Source organism: Pristis pectinata, chromosome 15 (genome assembly GCF_009764475.1).
Source record: "Pristis pectinata isolate sPriPec2 chromosome 15, sPriPec2.1.pri, whole genome shotgun sequence".
NCBI lineage: Eukaryota > Metazoa > Chordata > Chondrichthyes > Rhinopristiformes > Pristidae > Pristis > Pristis pectinata.
Genome location: NC_067419.1, coordinates 35807357 through 35827918, shown reverse-complemented (window position 1 = coordinate 35827918; position 20562 = coordinate 35807357). Strand labels below are relative to the sequence as shown.

The following is a 20562-nucleotide window of genomic DNA, read 5'->3' as shown; positions in this document are numbered from 1 at the left end:
CTAGAGGACATAGATTTAAGATGAGAGAGGAAAGATTTAAAAGGGACCCAAGGGGCAACTTCTTCCCCCACACAGAGGGGTGTGGGTAAATGGAACAAGTTGATGGAGGAAACAGATGCAATTACAATGTTTAAAAGACATTTGGACATGTACATGGATAGAAGAGGCCTAGAGGGATATGGGCTAAATGCAGGCAAATGGGATTAGCTCAGATAGACATCTTGGTTGGCATGGACAAGTTGGGCTGAAGGGCTTGTTTCTTTGCTGTATGACTGTGTCTCAAATAAGTCATGTAATACCAGAATAAAGAGCAACACACACCTTTAAGTTTCACATCAAGCAGCCCTGCTCAGAACTCTCAACTTTTATTCATACAAACACATTGAAAAGTAGTTGTTTTAACTTCAGTTCTGGAGATTACAAACCCAATTCAAAAAAATTACCCACAGAATCCAAAGTACTGGTAGACTACAACTGTCTCCAAGACTACATACAATTGAACAGTTATAACCAATTTACATCAGTAGACTGTATCTGTTTGCATTACCAACAATGCCTAGACATTCTATTCATTGGATTTCATACTCTTCAAAACAATTGATTAAACATGGTTTGGTTTATCATAACACATACTTAGCTAAGAGCCAAATAAACACAATACCCTAGAATAAATTTCCCTGTTGCTAGGTCTTAAACCAAAGAGCTAGTATGCAGTTATCTTTTGCAAACTTTTCCAAAAGACCATTTTCAGTTAACAAGTGTCCAACAGAATGTTAAATCTTATTAGCAGATTCCCAGCAGGATAAACTCAGCCATGACTGACTGTTTTCTGTAATGCTAATCCATTGACTATCTAATTAGAAAGATCCCCAAAGAAGTATTGTTTCAGACATCATTTACACTCTATGGTAACCCCAAACACCAAATTTACACACGACAACAGGAATACAAGTCCTCACAGGTACCTCCCGAACCAGACTAAAGAATGTTTGCTGAGACACTTGGTCTGAAACAAAGTGTAGGTTAGAATAGTTAATTCAATGTAAAATCATGTAAAGACCATGAAATAAAAAGTTTTAATATTTTGAAGTCTCCAACAATAATTAAAATCTGAAGGAACAAGACACCATATCTGAAACTTGGTATTAAGACTTAAAAAGTTCAGAGTTCTCTTCTTTATGAATGCACAAGACTCAAGTCCTTCTGTCACCTTCAGGGAGAAATTATCACCAGTTACTCTCATCATTTTTGTATTTAACTGAGAAGTATCTCAGCAATGTAGTAGCTAAACAGATGAGTCAGGCAAATCAAACAATCACCTTGTGCTTTCTGCATTTTAAATACACGTGGACACTGAAAATTGTTCAATCTACTCGTTCAAATAATACTTGCTTCTTGCTGCAAAATCCAGGTCAACATTAATCCAAGTCTGCACACTGATAAACTGAATAGCTTGGCTCTTCCGAGTCAGTGGGCTGAAAATGGTCTGTAACATTGTACCTAGTGAACTGTCAGCCCATCTGCACACATTCAGTTCCTTTCCAGGTAGAGGATGAAAGTTACTATAAACCTCTACTTCTGCTATTGGTCAATTTCACCCTGAATTCCTCACTGTGATGGTCCCATCTTTTGATCAATTATTTATGATGAATTTTTTTTTACTTGATTTGGAGTGGCACTGCTTGGAAGTCTAAGCACCTCATCATCATCCCACTATTAAGACCACCCTATTCCTATGCATTGACAAACAGACATTTACTGATCAAAGCAAATATCTTTAAACTGGAACACTACAAATCAGCTGGAACTAACTGCACAAGCACTCGCAATAAGCCAAGACATACAGATTATGACTGAATCAAAAGTTGTTCAGAAAAATCAAGATTACAATTTAAGCTCAAGTATAATTTACATGCCAAAAGATGCAGCATTAAACATCCATATTGAACCATAATGCCAACTGTGGGAAATGTTCTTTCATTTATTCTTGATTTGGCAGTACAGGGTCATGGAGAAGATTAGTCCAAAAATCTGCAGAAAATCAGAGGAATTACCATTAGAAAATGTCCTGAAACCTTTTTAAACAGTTAGAAATAAATACAAAGGGTATTTACCTCGACCAGTGCCAGCCCAAAGGCAATGCCAATTATTATAACGAGATTGTCCTTCAGTATGTCTGTCAGCACAGCAACACATGACTGGAAGGGGTTGGAGGAAAACAAAATGTAAGTGTTATTTAGTGGATGATATTTGAGTTCAATCAATTAACGTAAACAGAATGAATCAGAGCAGTGGGTACCGGTATTTCTTCAGGGGGGTTTCCCTCCTTGAATTAAAAATGGGACTGCTCAAAGAAGTCCCACCAGCATTGCTACAACCATGGAACTCTCAGGATGCACCCACACTGGACCAATGGAGTTGGTCAGGGCTTGCAGTACCATCATCCTCAGCTAACCTTTCGCTAATCTTAGCTTCCTAGTTCAAATACCCTTCTCAGCACTAGTTGGAAAAAAAAGTCCATACTGGAGCCTGAGGGTTCTTGCTCCCAGCTGTTACTACTGACACTGGGCCGTAATGAGTCACCACTGATATTTCGACTCTTACTATTGCTGGCAGTGTTTACCAAGTGGGAAGCTTAGTACCTCCCAGTAATATTTTGTGTAACCTCACTAAAGGTTTGTTGTTAGAAGCTGCAATGATGCCAGAGGTTGATCAGTCCCAGTCTGTGTCTGGGGTATGTCAAGCCCTCTATAATTTTGCCATTAAGCAGGCACATATCCAGTCTCCATTTTCACACAAGCCTCTTCCCAAAAAGCAGCAGATACTATTTCCTCAACTCTTGAGGCAAAAAATGATGGATCTTTATTTCAAAATCCTGGGTTTCCTTAATGAAAGATGTGCCATTTAGAATTAAAAGGAACTGCCAAGAAAAAAAAATTGTTAAATGTCAATCACCTCAAGTCTTGGATGTTCTTCAGGTCAACATCCTAGGCCAAATCATCGTCAGCTGTTGCGTCAACCAAGTTCCTTCCTTAATATGCTCAGGAAGAAGGGGTGACTGCAAGGTATTCAGTTCTAATTCTCAGATATTGAATTAGCCTGTGTCCTGCATACAGCAAGACCTGTTCAACATAGAGGCTTGAGTTACATAAATATCACTTGATACTCAGCAACCCCAGTGCTGGACACTGGCCATCTTTAGTAACAGGAGTGTTGTTGCCTCTCTTTAGACATTCAATAGCATTACCACAATTGTATCTCCCCAGTCAACAGCCTTGGGGTCACAAGAGACCACAGATGCTGGAATCTGGAGCAACATGCAAAGTGCTGCTGGAAGAACTCAGCAGGTCAGGCAACATCTACGGAGGGAAATGGAGAAAAGAGTCCAGATGAAGGGTCTCAACTTAAAGTGTCCAGTGCCTTTTTCCTTCATGGATGCTGCCAGACCTACTGAGTTCTACAAGCACTTGGTGTGTTGCTCAATCTTGGGGTCATCACTGACTATAAACTTACAGCAGCTATAGACACGTGGCCAACTAACTCCTGCCTTCATTTGCTCCAAGTACAGTTCCAGCTTTGCAAATTCTCTCATCCATGGAAGCATTCAAGTAAATCTTCTCTTAGCATTACTTCATGCTTCTGTGTTCAATCCTTCTATTTATGAAGTTGACGAGCCCAAATACTTTGCAGAGGAAACCTTAGATTAGAAACTCATCCTTGGTTGCATAAACTACAGGCCCAATATGGAAGCAGCTACAATGGAACCAGATTTCAGCAGCAAAGTACAACATACATTAATTATTAAATATACATGTTTAGCACATGACTATGACTGAACTTCTCTTCTGCTCAAAAACCAAAAGAAAACAAACTGATGGCAGTCCTAGGTACACCTGCCAACAGCTGGATTACCTTGGCCCAAATATGCCTGCCATTTACCACAGTGCAGTCATTTGAATCCTTCTCATCGCAGTTGCAGGATACTGGTACAGTTGTCCAATCTTGGTGGCCATTCACCAGACCACAACATTTATTCTTAAAAAGTAAAAAAAAACAACAAAAATGCTTCAATTTTTTCCACAATTATTAACCTACTATATTTTTTGTTTGAGAATAGATTGAAGAATATATTTTATGCACTCTTTATTTGCAGATTTATTTTGGATATGATGTACACTCAAGCTCATCATCTAACCAATTATGGAGCACATGAATGATTAACGCTCAAATCATCACAAACAGAATGCTTAATCATTGGAAGCAGTTGATACAGAACTCATTGCATCTTTTTATGGATTAATATTTTAAGCAGAGGGCACAAGAGAAATCTGGGCAAGATGATTAGTTACAGATTGCCCTAAAAATGGACCAAAAGTTGCTTCCTGTTCCAGTAATAACCTCTAGAGTTCAATGCTATTCTGTGTCTTTCTGTTTATCAGTAGCCTCCTAAAAATTCAGACCAGATTGGCAACTATGCATTACATTTTGCCTCTTTCCATTCCATTGAACTGTATTTCAGAGGCAGAGAACAACTTTCTATCACTACCATATAGCATGTTTAATGCTACTGACTGGGAGCAGATCTCCAGGGCAGGTATGATTTTTTTTTGGTCTATGCTTTTGACACTTCTCTGAGAAGTTTGTTTCCCAAGGGCTGCCAAGACTCTAGCTATTCATCAACAAAGCCTCTTCAAATTTCGATACATCAGAATGTTTAAAAGATCAATTTGGCCTCAGACTGAAAAAATATACAGAAATATATTACCAGGAAGAAATGCAAATTATTATTATACACCAACTGAGATTCTGGGAATTTTGGACAGTGAGTTTCAAAGGATAGCTAAGTGGTTGGGCCCAATGTATTTTCTCATCTACTGTATGCATATTTTGAACATATTAGGAATCTTAACTGTTGAACTCTCTGGACAGCCTCCTGTCTTCATTGTTTTCTCATACATATGTGCTTTTTCAAACATTTCTTTTCTGCCTTTTATTTCTATGAATTGTAAATCAACTGGGGTAGAGATAATCTTGTGGTGTGTCACACAATGACCGAAAATTATTTACTGTGAAAGCAGTCTTAAACTGGCACAATCACATTGATCCTGGAAGCACACCCACTATGATTCAATAACTAAGAAAGAAATTTACATTTTGTAAAATACAGGCTGGGAAGCTATTCAAAAAGACAACTCAGACTTTATGATTTATTTAAAATAATTTAACAGTAGCAGAAAAATATTCCAGAAACCACAATCTGAAACAAAAATCAGAAAAAGCTGGAAATACTCGCCACCCATGGAGAAACAGATGGCATTTCAAGTTATAGCCCTATTGAAACTGCAATGTGGACAAACAATCTCCTATTTCATCCCCAGCTTCCAAAAGGGCAAAATTCAGCTGAAATTAGTATGTCATTGTTTATAGGGGGTCCAATATGAACTCAAGTCTTGCTGTGAACAACCCAATTATTACACGTTTCCAACATAATATGGAATTCTGTCACATAACACGTGCAAGAGGATACAAGTACAAGAGTAATTTTATTGGAGTCATATTTATGTGGGCCAGTTATATTACAATCACTTGACATGGACTGAAACAAATTTTGGACTCTCATCTTAACAAAGAAATCTTGAATTTGTGCTGATGGTCTGCAGCACTGAAACATTTCATTCAGTTGAAGGTACTACTATATAAATACACGTTGCTGGATTTGCACACTCATTCAACTTTCATTGACTGACAATCTATAAGTATATCTGTTCTAAGTTTTTTTTTTAAAAACTTCAGCCAGTCCAACATCAATAAAAGTAAAATTCATACATAACCTTTAACATCAAAATGTAACCTGGGAAATCACAGGTTACAGCAGATTAGATGGGAAGAAAAGATTCTCTGCCTAACAGGTTTATCAGGCTACTTTGCTGTACTATACCTGACTGCTGTGTAACTGGCATAGATCTGCTTAACTCTTCAAGTTGATGCCTTTCACCAGAATTGGAAAAGGTTAGAGACAAATCCTAGAAAAATCAGCCCTAGCTAGAAGCATTATACATGCTACTTAGTCATATCAGCACATTGTACACTGCCTTGTAACTTCTTTCAGTTGACTTTATTGGATTGAACTGCAGAGATTGATTTCAATACTTTGATGCTATAATACCACATACTTATCACTAGTGAGCAGGAATGAATTTCTAGCCAATAACTGGTTAAGTGCAGAGAAATGGGGGAGGAGTGGAGAAACAAAGAAAAAGGCCTATGACAGAAGGAAAGGTGGGAGAAAAGCCAAAAGACTAAATAATACAATTATAATTCAAATCTGCCAATTCCATATTGCTGCAATGGCTGTGATATAATAATTAGTAATTTTATATAAACTATCTACTTGAAAGAATAATCTACATACAAAATTATTATTTTCTTTTGAGAAGAATTACAGTAAATTTAGGAACAGATTTACCGCTTTCTGCAATGCTTCTACGTCTTTCTTGATATCTTCTGGTTGATTATTTAGTGGAACAAGTTGCTTATACCTTTCCTGTAATGTCGATTCAACCTGGAAAAAATTTACAGGATATTTATTTCATCTTTTATGCATCAAATTAGAATATACTCCAATTCTAATTTTTTCTGAAGCAAACATATGACAAATATTACCTGTGATTTATACACTGCACCCAAAACACCGGCAGTTATTTGAATAGCCAGAATAAGGAGCAGTCCGATGAAGAACTATGAAGTAAAAGAGAACATTATATACAAAAAAAGACTAATTTACATGGGTAAATGTATCCTAAGGACTCTGTCACATTTGGGGTTCATGCTAAACCATCACATAAATCTTTGCTTTTGCCTCCGCCTGCCAGTATTTTCTTTGATCTTTTCCCAATTCCTGCCTAAAACTCCAGGAAGATAATTACTTGTTTTGAAAAATTTAAGTTTTATTGATTTTTCAATTACTCATCAATTACCTGCCTTTATTGCATTTGTCTACAATTTCTTTCTTACATGAAACAATATTCTTTTCACAAAAAAATCTTAGAAACACATCTAATAATCATAAAATGCCAGATTGTTTTTAATTTTTCAGATGGTAGCAATCCACAATCACTGAAAATGATTATTTATTCCCCACAGCTATGTGGTGCTACAGTTGACATCCACAGCACTTTCCTGACTCTTAGCATTATGTCCGATCCTGTGCAGCGTGTGGTTCAGACTCTTCAATGAACTGGAAATTTATATTGATTAGAAGTTCAGGCAGCCTCAGTTTTCACTGCACAGTTGAACAAGTTTGCTCCACGAATATGAAGTACAATGTAAAACTATTATCTAGACCAAGTCAATTAAAGCTGACAGCAGTGAGCTGTACTACTGGTTCCACCTCACTGTATTTACAATGGAGAGCTTTCTAAATGTGTATAAGTGGCACGTGACGCAGAGCTCTGCTCATTAGGATGGCAGTGGTCAAAATTTTAATGTTAGTGAAGAACTCTCAGCTCCATACTCAAGTTCACAGATCTAAATATTCAGAATTTTAAAAGCAGCTTTGGATTTTCAGTTACTGAAAGTTGAGCTTTTTTGCTTCCCAGTGCAGTGAAAAGCCCAAACCCTACTCTGCATAGGATCAGTAATAACAAAGTCAGGAAATTGCCAAATGCAAAATAGTGTGCACAAAGCAGAATACCAGACAGCACTACAGTCCTACGGGTTTCGTGCATGTCAAAACAATATCTTTGTAACAGCAGAAATGATAGGGTCAATTTTAACTTTGAGGCATTGAATTAAATGGGCAATATCTGATCAAACATTTCCCATTATACATTAACTTAGATTTCTATTGCTATCAATTTAACTGATCAGTGTTATTAACCTACTCTGTCATCAAAAACCTGGCATTTTCTTACAAGTATTGTTAGGATTCCCAGAAGTCTGATTTATAAATACATACCAGGAGTAACATGCACTTGCTTTCTTTAATGGCTCCACAGCACCCAAGAAATCCAAGCACCATAATGATTGCCCCGACAGCAATCAGAACATTGATTGCAGCATAGAACTCTGAAATATTCACATCACCAATTTGCTGTGTAAAAATGAGAAGTGGAATTATATAATAATGGAAAAACTTAAATTGTACATTTGCCAATTCAACAATAAAACTTGCTTTAACTACAGTTACACTATTGAAGCATGTATTGATTCACCGTATGTCCTAGTAATACAACAGGAAAAATCTGAAATCCCAATAATCATGGAATTGTAATTTCTTTCTGGATTCAGGAGACATTTTCTAATCTTCAGAGTTTCATTTTCAAAAGGTTGCTTCATCTTGAATCAACACATCACAAAATTTAATTCACTCATAACATTCTCCATCATGAAACAAAATTTCTTCTGTGGAAGACAAGTTATTAATGGGCCCCTTCCTGGGCAGGACTTTTACTGATAAGTTCCATTTTACTAACACCAGTGAAAAATTTAAAAACTAAGGTGCTCCAGAATCTGCTTTCCAGGTCAATAGCATCATGTGATGGATGTATCACATAGACCTGACAGCAGAGATCCTGGGCTACCTCCCTCAAAGATGACGGTTAATTGCGGCCACACAAGGGACAGACAATGTGACACCCGCTCTGGAAGTAGAAATATAAAGTGGGGAGGTCAGGAAGTGTGAAGTGGAAGTGTGACCACAGATCCCAAACCACAGAACATGTCAGCCTTGCCCACTTCTGCAGGAACTATTGTACATCTCCATTCAGCCACAGAGGGGGACAGTAAATAGATTGCAAAACTAAATGTCCTATAAGCTTTCCCTGTTGTACAAAAGGAATACAAAATAAATCAAACCACAAGCTGGCTGACATGCCTTACAGCTTTATCAACAGCATTCAGCAGAATGCAAAATAAGCCTTGAGTGAATGCAGTCAATGAAGAAAAAAAAAGTATAACTTTTTAGAATAAGATAATTTCTTTTATATTTGGGACAATGCAGTTTGGTTTATGCACTAAGATTCTTAAGGACCTTATTCATCAAAGTTACTTTATATAAAATAAAGCAAATAAAAATAAAGGTGAGCCCTTTGCCTCTAGGTCCGAAAGTTTTGTATTCAAGTCTCACACCAGATATTTGAGCACAAAACCCAAGATGACAGTTCAGTGTACGATGGCAGGACAGTGATCTTGCACTTCATAAAAATTAAACCAAGATCCCTCCTCATCACTGCAGGTGAATATAACTGTTCCTATGCCAGTATTCCAAAGAAGAGATGGGATATTTTACCTGGTATCCTGCCTAGTTCTTTTCCCCTCTAAGATTGAAGCAGATTAGCTGATCGTCACCCAACTCCCATTTGAGAAAGCTGACTGAAAACAAAGTGATTGCAGCACTTCCTAGTTTAGAAAAGCTTTATCTCTTCAAAAACAGCATAGCAATGACAGCAAAATGCTGCAGAACACTCAAGGTTGTTAAAACTGCCTTTAATGTGGAAGTTCTTCTTTAAGCTTGTTTTATTATTCAGGAAATACTTGCAGCAAACAGCAAGAATCATTACCTTCACAACTTCTTTGCTCACCCGCAGCCATATGGACACTCCAAGTATAATCGAACCACACAGCTGAAAAACAAGATTTGAACATCTTCAAAATACATGTCTTTAAAATAACATTTTTAAAATACATCTTAACATCTTCAAAATACATCTTTAAAATAAAAACAACCAAAGAAAAATTTTCAAGTTGGACTTGTTTAAGTCGGTGCTGCTCAACCCAAGGTCTGCTGACTCAATCCTGCTTATCACCATCCAAGCCACCCTCACATGGCACTCCCCTACATGATCTTACCTGAAGCAGCAACTTAGTCCTTGAAAGCAATTACTGATTGGCAAAGTGCTGTGCAGCACACAGATTTTGTGCTGAAAATAACACAACTCAATTTCAGATAGCAAGCTATGCCTCCAGGCTTAACAGCTGTCAAAAGACTTGGAATACCTCAAACATTCCAAGGCAGTCAAAACAATCAAAAACTATTCAAAATCCTATCTTTAAAAAATCTTAATTTTATAAGATAATTAAAACACACAAAACAGCAGAAAACACTTAGTACAATTAAATAAAACTACGTGTGAATACATTTAAGAATTGGAGTCACACAGTCAGGGAATCAGCCCACTGCCTCCAGTACAGATATTAAAAGTTAATATCTGTACTAATCCTACTTGCCAGCACGAGGCTGCAGCCTTCTATGTCATGGTATTTACACTAATTAACTGACTTCATCTAAAAGAGTGTTTAAAAAAAAGCTAATTTTCTGATATTTTCCTCTCTCTCCCTCCCTTAGAGTTATGCCTCTATTAAAATGGAGTCACTAAATCTGCACCTGGTTTAACTTGGTAAAGGTTCAGCAGGCAGATTTCCCACTGTAACTGCTGGGAAGCAGCAGAAAGTTGCCACACCACTGCTGGACTCCATAAGGAGTTCACAGTTGGAATAACAGTGGTCTTCAGGAAGCACAGAATATCCTGCTGGATGGGCCTCAAAATTCTCAATCTACCCCTCCCACACAAAAAGTTGTGTGCCTTTGGTTTCAGTGATAAATATTTATAAAGAAAGGAAGATCATAGTCAAAATCTTCTGGCTGTCTTGTATGAACCACTCAAATATTCACTCAATTTCACGGTCAATGGAAAAACAGATTGGCAACTTATACAATTATAGCCCCCAATGTGTCATGCACTGAAAAGAATAAGGAATTACACAGCTCCTAGAAAAGGCACAGACCATCCTATTTTTATCCACACCCCATTTTCCTGGTCCTAAATATAATTCTTTTAAGAAATTAAGTTATTCAAATTTTACACTGGTAATTCTGATACTTAAATAGGCACATCCAAAGAGTTAAGCAGCAACGCCTGGTTACACCATAATGATCCACAATATTTTTCATACAAATTTTAGGAAGTCATGTTGCAGCCTCGTAAATCTTTGGTGAGACTGTGCTTGGAATTGTGTGTGCAACACAGGTTGCCCCATTACAGAAGGATGGATGTGGAGGCTTTGGAAAGGGTGCAGAAGAGATTTACCAGGATACTGCCTGGACTAGAGGGTATGAGTTTCAAAGAGAAATTGGGCAGACTTGGGTTGCTTTCTCTGGAATGCAGAGGCTGAGGGGAGACTTGATCAAAGTTTATAAAATTATAAAGGAATAGATAGGGTAGACAGTCAGAATCTTCCTCCCCAAAAAAAAGTACCAGAGGACATGCATTTAAGGTGAGAGGGGGAAAGTTTAAAGGAGATATGCAGGGCAGGTTTTTTTCTTATATATACACAAAGAGTGGTTGCCTTTTTACAATATTAAAAGATTCCTTCGTCTTTTCATTAGATGACACACAGAGACCACAATTCTGCAATCTGCCAGTTACCTTTTTTTTAAAAAAGAAATCATAAAAGTTGGTAAATATTTGAATGGTTCAGATAAGGCATTCTGAGATCTTGGTTGTAATCTTCCCATTTTAACTTTTTGTGGTGTGCAATTGTTTTCCAAATTTGTCATTTCAAGTGGTCAATTACTGAAAGTTTCCATTAATTTATAAACAAGCAGGTTAAATAGCTTTCATTGAGAATTTGAAATATTTAAAAAATATTCTTTTTTTAAGTCATTTTGTTTTCCATTGACCTTTCTAATCTCACCATCAGTTTAGAGGTTGTGTCATCAACATTGATTCTTGTTTCTCAATAACCTTTAACATTTATTGGTTTTGTCATCCAGTTCTAAGAAACTGCTATTATAGGAAGGACAAGGGTGGCAAGGCAAGGGGACATTGGATGACGGGAAAGGTTCTGAACTTAGTCCAAAAGGAAAAGGAAGCATATCAGAGACACAAGAAATTCTGCAGATGTTGGAATCCGGAGCAATACACAAGAAGTGCTGGAGGAACTCAGCAGGTAGGCAGCATCTATGGAGCAGGTTCAGATGGAGCCCTTGAGAAATACTCAAGAAGCAGGAAAGAACTCCAGCAAGGAACTAGGAGAGCCAAGAACTGTCCTTGGCAAGTAGGATTAAAGAGAATCCTAAGACATTTTATGTTTGCATTAAAAACAAGAGGTTAACTAGGGAAAGGGCAGACCACTCAAGGATAAAGGAGGGAATTTGTGCTTGGAGTCAGAGGATGTGGCTGAGGTACTAAATGAGTACTTTGTGTCAGTATTCACCAAGGAGAAGGACATGGAGGGTAGTGAGATCAGTATGGGGCAGGCTAATCTGTCAGGGCATTTTGAGATCAAGAAGGTGGTGCTGCTGGGTCTCTTGAAGAGCATTAAGGTGGATGAGTCCCCAGGGCTTCACGGGATACATCCCAAGATATTGAAAGAGGCATGAGAGGAGATTGCTGGGGCCTTGATGAAAATCTTTGTATCCTCACTAGCAACAGGCAAAGTCCCAAAGGACTGGAGAGTAGGCAATGTTGTTCCTTTGTTCAAGAAGTGAAATAGGGATAATCCGGGTAATTATAGGCCGGTGAGCCTCACATCAGTGGTAAGGAAGCTCTTGGATAGGATTTAGGCACATTTTGAAAAGCAAGGCATGATTAGAATCAGTCAGCATGGCTTTGCGAGGGGCAGGTCCCGTCTTACAAATTTGATTGAGTTGTTCAGGAAGGTGATGAAGGTGATTGATGAGGGTAGGGCCGTGGATGTTGTCGACATGGTATTCAATAAGGCATTCGACAGGGTCCGTCACGGTAGGCTGATCCAGAAGATTAAGATGTATGAGATCCACAGTGACTTGGTGGTTTGGATTCAGAATTGGCTTGCCCATAGAAGACAGAGGGTAGTGATGGAAGGATGTTATTCTTCTGGGAGGTCCATGACTAGTGCTGAGACCTCAGTTGTTTGTGATGTAAATAAATTACCTGGATGAAAACGTAGATGGTGGGTTAGTAAGTTTGCAGATGACACAAAGATTGGTGGAGTTGTGGAGAGTGAAGAAGTTTGCCAAAGGATACAGCAGGATATAGACCAGTTACAGATACAGGAGGAGAAATGGCAGATGGAGTTTAATCCAGGCAAGAGCAAGGTGTTGCACTTTGGGAAGTTAAATGTAAGGGAAGGCATACAGTTAATGGCAGGACCCTTAACAGCATTGATGTGCAGAAGGACCTTCGGGTCCAAGTCCACTGCTCCCTGAAAGTGGTCATGCAAGTAGACAGGGTGGTAAAGAAGGTGTAAGGCATGATTGCCTTTGTTGGTCAGGGCATTTGAGTACAAGAGTCAGGAAATCATGTTGCAAGCTCTATAAAACTTTAGGCCACAGCTGGAGTATTGTGTGCAATTCTGGTCACCCCATTACCTGAAGGATGTGTCAGCTTTGGAAAGGGTACAGGATAACAAAGAAACTTATGTCAGACTCCTTTTTATTGACTATAGCTCCACCTCAATACCATAATTCCAAACAAGCTCATCTCCAATCCTAGACCTAGGACTCAGCACCCACCTCTGCAAATGGATCCTTAACTTTCTGACCAATAGACTGCAGTCGGTAAGGATAAGCAGCAACACCTCTGCTACGATTATCCTCAACACTGGTGCCCTGCAAAGCTGCACCCTCAGCCCCTTACTTTACTCCCTATACACTCACGACTGTGTGGCCAGATTCTGCTCTAACTCCATTTACAAGTCTGCAGATGACATTGTGGGCCGAACCTCAAACAATATCAAGATGGAGTACAGGAAGGAGATAGAGTGCTTAGTGTCTAAGTAACAACATCTACCTCAATGCCAGAACAGCAAAAGAGATCATTAACTTCAGGAAGTGGAGTGGAATACACACCCCAATGCAGTTCATTGGTACTGAGGTGGTGATGATCGAAAGCTTCAAGTTCCTACATGTAAATATCAACAACAACTTGGCTTCGTCCAGCTATGTAGATGCAATGGCCAAGAAAGCACACCAGCGCCCCTACTTCAGAAGGCTAAGGAAATTCAGCATGTCCACAATGACTCTCACCAATTTTTTTTTAATATACAGATGCACCATAGAGAGCATCCTATCCAGATGCATCACAGCTTGGTATGGCAACTGCTCTCCCAAGACTGCAAGAAATGCAAAAATCACATTTGCACCCACACTTAACTGTTAACCAATACAGATAGGGAGTCATGCTCTACTTGTGCTCCACGTTCATTTAATGCAAACAACATGCACTATTCATACCCATTTTGTATGGAAGACTGCATAAAAATCCTTGTTTTTAATTAGCTGATAAAAATGGAAGAGAAACCACACTCAACCCACTTATGTAAGTCACTTGCTTACATTTGCTGTGGAAGGATGCCTCACCTCTCCATGCTCAATTTCAACTCCAGGGTTTCCAGTGGATTTCCTCTTGCTATTTTTCCCCATAATTTTGAAAACATAGTAACTTAGGTGGGGCCATTTGGCCCACAATTTGAACTTGGTTTTGTGTCTGATTCACTTATGGCAAATCATTCCACTGCTTAATAACCATGTGTCAGGTACTCTGCTAATCTCCCTTTATGCAATCTCGGGATTATTGACCTTCACAGAGATTGAGCTGCACTTTAAAAGTGAATTTTCAAATCCATCCTACCTTAAAGTGTTTGGTTTTGAATGTTTAAAAAGTGAGTCATTTTCCCCAAAGTTCAGGTCCCAAATCCTGCAAGGCTGAGAACATAGAATGGTACAGCACAGGAACAGGCCCTTTGGCCCACAATGTCTGTGCCAAACACAATGCCAAATTAAATTAAATCTTCTCTGCCTGTATATGATCCATATCCTTCCATTCTTTGCATATTCATGTGTCTAACAGTCTCTTAAACACTGGGAGTGATGGATCATTGCCGCTTATGCTTGTTTTTCTTTCTAATTGTGTTCTTCCTTGTATAATTCTGCATAACTTATGTTTAAATTATGCTTTTCCTGTGTTTTCATGCTATGTGCCTGTGATACTGCTACAAGGAAGCTTCTCATTGCACCCATGCATACATGTACTTGTGCACATGGCAATAAACTCAACTTCTCAGCTGCAAAAGTACAGCCCTACCTTCTCCAACGTTTACAGTAACTAGGTTCCTTTGTATCATCACAATAAACCTACTCTGCTTCTCCTGCAAATTTGATCTCTTCTACAGCCAGGGACACAAAATGGTATGCATTTGAGATATGGCCAAACAATGCACAATCCCAGCAACCACTTGTTTATGTATTCCCCATAATCCAGTTACCTTTTTCAGTTTTGATTTGCGAAAAAAGTTTCCTAACAGAGTGGTGAAAAGCAGATCTGCAGACAAAAACATTGACAAACACTTTAATAGCGGCACTCTTAATAACTGTGTGGATTGGAGTTGAGACTGGCAGGATGCCACTTTAGATAGCAAATTGGGCTGAGTCGAGTGTTTGTACTGATTTTTCTTATTTTCTTATTGACTGTTTCTATTTCCTTAAAATTGCATTTTTCAATTAAGTTTTTAGCGTGAAATAAAATTTGGCCTCTGCTTGACAGAATTAATGTAAGAATATACAAAAAAAGCAACAGTAGGCCATTCAGCCCATCAATCTTACCCCTTTAAGTATGATCATAGCTGATCTGCACCAGGCCTCATCTCTTCTGTGCCAGTTCCCTGTAGACCTTCGGTTCCCTGATTTTTTTGCAGTAATTTATCCCCAAGATCTAGCCACTGATTAAGTACAATAGTATATATTGTATTTGAATAGGCATCTCCATCATCTGTAGTGTTAGCTCCTAAGGTTAAATTTATTATTGCCAGCATCGAATTAAATGTTGAGGTCATCGTTAGCTTGGCAAACTGTTCAGGTGCAGAATGCTTATCAGACAGAACTGAAGACAGAATTGGTAAATTTGACAAGAAGCTGTAAAAAAAAGAGCATTTGGGTTCTGGTCAGATTAGATTGGGATGCACCATGCTGTATTAGTTCACTACGTCATCCAGATTTGGATATTTTCTTAGTAAGAAAGCAACTTGTAGGAAGGCAAGAGATTCAGGCACATTTAATGTTCTGTCATCAAACAGATCAAACAACATGTTTAAGATTATAATGTTTACAGCCTTCAGACTGAGTTGAGTACAGAAAAGAAAATTATTACTACTCGGGGTCAGGTTAGGTCTAGATTTTAATTTTGCTCCTCAACAGACCTCTTGCATGGATATCTTAAAAGAACTATTAGTGGTGCACCTTTCTGTCGCATACAGGGAAACAAATTACCCAATTACTCATTTACTTTAACCAGTCCAGCTCCTGAAACACTACTAGAGAAGGTGGTGGAATCAGATGGAATCATTATGTTTGGAAGGCGGTTAGACAGACACTTCAATAGGTAAGCTGTAGAAGGATACGATCCTAATGAGGGCAAATGGGATTAGGTGTTCATGAGCAAAAAGGTCAGCATGGATGCGATGGGCTGGTTTCTGTGCTGCATTACTCTATGGCTCCAAGATTAAGTGAATGTTCATGTCACATTCAGCCAGGTTTCTCGACACTTTTGAACACCATTATTGTTTCAGTCTGGTTCTCAACAGTGTAGGGAAAAATTAAACTAACATCCCAGCAGTTTTGTGGACCTCAGAGTAGTCTCTATTTTAATAGGCTTTCTAAAATGGACAGCTACTACAACTTGCATTGAAATAGCACTCCAAGACAGAAAGGGGTTTGCATGTGCTTGACAGATGTATGCAGAAAAATATACAAAGCCAGAATAGGATACATTAGAAAGGGTGATTAATGGGGTTAACGATGAGAACATTTTTAAAAGACAAGAATGGAGCTACAGAATCAGGTTTATTATCACTGACTTATAAGTTATGAAATTTGTTGTTTTGCAGCAGCAATACAGTGCAAAGACATAAGAAACAGGAGCAGGAGCAGACCATCTGACCTATCGAGCCTGCTCCTCCGTTCAATAAGATCATGGCCGATTTGGCCATGGACTCAGATCCAACTACCTGCCTTTTCCCCATAACCCTTAATTCCCCTACTACGCAAAAATTTAACTGTGTCTTAAATATATTTAATGAGGTAGCCTCTACTGCTTCCCTGGGCAGAGAATTCCACAGATTCACCACTCTCTGGGAAAAGTAGTTTCTCCTTATCTCTGTCCTAAATCTATTCCCCCAAACCTTGAGGCTATGCCCCCTGGTTCTAGTCTCACCTACCAGTGGAAACAACCTTCCTGCCTCTATCTTGTCTATCCCCTTCATAATTTTATATGTTTCTATAAAATCCCCTCTCATCCTTCCAAATTCCAGCAAGTATAGTCCCAGGTGACTCAATCTCTCCTCTAAGGCTAACCCCCTCATCTCCAGAATTAACCCAGTGAACCTCCTCTGCACTGCCTCCAAAGCCAGTACATCTTTTCTCAAGTAAGGAAACCAGAACTGCACACAGTAGTCCAGGTACGGTCTCACCAGTACCCTGTACAGTTAGTTGCAGCATAACCTCCCTGCTCTTAAATTCAGTCCCTCCAGCAATGAAGACCAGCATTTTATTTGCCTTCTTGATAACCTGTTGCACCTGTAAACCAACCTTTTGTGATTCATGCACAAGCACTCCCAAGTCCTTCTGCACAACAGCATGATTCAATCTTTTACCATTTCAATAATAATCTGATCTTCTATTTTTCCTTCCAAAGTGGATGACCTCACATTTACCAACAATGTACTCTACCTGCCAGACCCCTGCCCACTCACTTAACCTATCTATACATCTCTGCAGACTCTCCACATCCTCTGCACAATTTGCTTTTCCACTCAATTTAGTGTCATCAGCAAACTTAGATACACTACACTCAGTCCCCTCTTCTAAATCGTTAATATATATCGTGAACAGTCGCAGGCCCAGCACCGACCCCTGCAGCATCCCGCTCACCACGGACTGCCAACCAGAGAAACAACCATTTATCCCAACTCTCTGCCTTCTATTGGTTAACCAATCCTCTAACCAGACTAATACATTACCAACTCCATGCATCCTTATCTTATGGATAAGTCTTTTAAGACAAAACTACTATAAATTACAAAATAAATAAATAGTACAAGAAAACGGAATAATGAAGTAGTGTTCATGGATTCATGGACCGTTCAGAAGCAGAGTTGGTCATTATTACAGAGTGGAACTCTCAGCTGATAACGACATGAGGAGGAGGATGAAGAGTGCACGAGGCCAGGAGCAGAGAGTTTAACTGGGAGGATGAAAAATAGAAACGGGAAGAGCAAGGAACTGAGGGAATAATACACAAGACTGAGAATTCTATTTGAGATATTAGGGGATTAGGGAATGGGGAGCAAAGTAGATTGATAGGAACAGTCAGTGGACAAGAGTGACTCACACCCTGTGGAATATTATGGTAGACTTTTAAATGAACTGGAATTCTTGTATGGGAGATCAACCAGGCAATTACTGGAGCATTCAAGCCTGGATTAGAATACTTCCTTTGACCCAGTCATAAAATAACCATAGATTACAAAAGCAATCAGCCCACGTTATTTCATCAATGCAGCATTCCTAATACTTTTAATAATTCCAGGGCTTCAGCATCAATTCAGTAACAAATAATTAACTTTCAACACAATCAAACTAGAGGATGCAGCCACAACATTACTAAAATTTTTTTACAGCTTCTTGTCAAATTTACCAATTCTGTCTTCAGTTCTGTCTGATAAGCATTCTGCACCTGAACAGTTTGCCAAGCTAACGATGACCTCAACATTTAATTCGATGCTGGCAATAATAAATTTAACCTTAGGAGCTAACACTACAGATGATGGAGATGCCTATTCAAATACAATATATACTATTGTACTTAATCAGTGGCTAGATCTTGGGGATAAATTACTGCAAAAAAATCAGGGAACCGAAGGTCTACAGGGAACTGGCACAGAAGAGATGAGGCCTGGTGCAGATCAGCTATGATCATATTTAAAGGGGTAAGATTGATGGGCCGAATGGCCTACTGTTGCTTTTTTTGTATATTCTTACATTAATTCTGTCAAGCAGAGGCCAAATTTTATTTCACGCTAAAAACTTAATTGAAAAATGCAATTTTAAGGAAATAGAAACAGTCAAGAAGAAAAAGTGCATGATGAAAATGACAAAGAGGTTTAAAAGCAGAAGCAAATGTCCATTTGAGGCTGACACCAAGATCCCATTAAAATCGCATTTAGATTTGGGAGGTTTCCAATTCAGTTTTCAGCACAAAAGGGTGTATTAGTGAAGCCAGATGAGGAAACAAGATTCCCAAGCAGAATCTCCTGAGGTCCTCAACCTCCACTGTAAAATCTAGGACAGAGCACAAGACAAAAGCTGCAAAGACGTGAAAGATGTTTGCTGACAATTTCCGAAAATTTACTTTAAATTTTACTTCTGGGGGTAGGGGAGAGGAGAAAGTGCATGAAGCCACAATACCAGAAGTTGCCTAAATATCTCCAGTTACGGGACAACTATCATCTCCAGAATCCACCTTGTACCATATTTTGAATTAAGATGGCCACAGAGTGCAGGCGTATCTAGGAAACAGGAAATAATTTTCAATGTAACCAATTCACCTCAATAGAGCCACTGCGTGATGTGGGTCTAGCCAAATAGTCTCCGACCGATGCATGTGAAAAACACTGTACCTTGATATGATCTATTTAAAAATATGCTCAAATTGACTAGAGAAAGGAATCCATAACACAAATAAACATATTCACTAGCTATGCTGCAATCTTTGATAACTTGAAACAAGAGACCATAACGTTTAGTCCGATTACAACAACTAATCCTATAGCCTTTCTGTGCCTTGTAATAGCAGAATGCACGCAAATTGCTCTCAACGTGTTATCGGCAAAAGGTTTGGGAGTTTTCTTCATTTTTAAAGACATCAAAACGAGATTAGAGTACTAAACGAGCGAATGACGCGGAAACACAAACGAAGCACTATTAAACCGCTGTAATTTGCAAGTTGCAACTTGACGCGCGGTGCAATGCTAATTCGGTTTGTTTTTAAAGCATCATAAAGTTCGCTGCTCACCCAAAATAAAAAATTAAAGAAGAACATGGAGTACTTGATACACGTGCTAACACCAGCCATGGCTCTGGTCTTGAATTCCGCCCGCTCCTTGCAACTTCAAAACCGTTTCCCCACTTCTGTACGCCCTGAGCAAGCTACACCCACTGCACTCTGTCCACAAACAGAAAACTGCGCACTGGATACACTTTCCTTCGCGACAACACTCAGGCAGGGCTGCTACGTAATACCATCAACCACAACTCTCCTCCGCATAGCTTGTATCGGATTTGGATTTATATGTGGATTTTATTTTTGGGGGTGCTATCATCATTATTGGGTAATATCGGGCACTTTTGCTCCATTAAAAAAAAAACTTTTAGGCAAAATCTTCTATTGTTGATCCTATAATAACGTTAAGGATATCTGCTTATTCAAAGTGTGCCACCATCGCCCGAGTTTTCACTAATCCGTTTAGTTTACTCCTTTACCCCATCACTGACTAGCCTGTTCTGTTGGACATCCTCACACAAATGCG

General features: G+C 38.9%; 1 protein-coding gene across 1 annotated transcript; it reads right to left on the bottom strand.

Annotated features, from left to right (window-relative positions):
• Nucleotides 1-322: 322 nt before the first annotated feature.
• On the bottom strand, nucleotides 323-20298 carry LOC127578363 (tetraspanin-8-like). Its single transcript, XM_052030305.1, has 8 exons — nucleotides 20049-20298; nucleotides 9561-9623; nucleotides 7958-8092; nucleotides 6664-6738; nucleotides 6467-6562; nucleotides 3913-4035; nucleotides 2115-2198; nucleotides 323-2031 (listed from the first exon to the last, which is right to left on the bottom strand). The coding sequence occupies exons 1-8, from the start codon at nucleotides 20106-20108 to the stop codon at nucleotides 1978-1980; spliced, it is 690 nt and encodes a 229-aa protein (XP_051886265.1). The 5' UTR covers nucleotides 20109-20298; the 3' UTR covers nucleotides 323-1977.
• Nucleotides 20299-20562: the final 264 nt, after the last annotated feature.

What these genes read in the sequence shown, in the direction of transcription:
- LOC127578363 (XM_052030305.1), bottom strand. Translation starts at nt 20,108, where the DNA reads ATGGCTGGTGTTAGCACGTGTATCAAGTACTCCATGTTCTTCTTTAAT. An exon ending in TGAGCAAAGAAGTTGTGAAG is followed by an intron (nt 8,093 to 9,560) that starts GTAATGATTCTT and finishes ATTTTTACACAG; the next exon opens with CAAATTGGTGATGTGAATAT. An exon ending in GCAGGCATATTTGGGCCAAG is followed by an intron (nt 2,199 to 3,912) that starts GTAATCCAGCTG and finishes AACCCCTTCCAG; the next exon opens with TCATGTGTTGCTGTGCTGAC.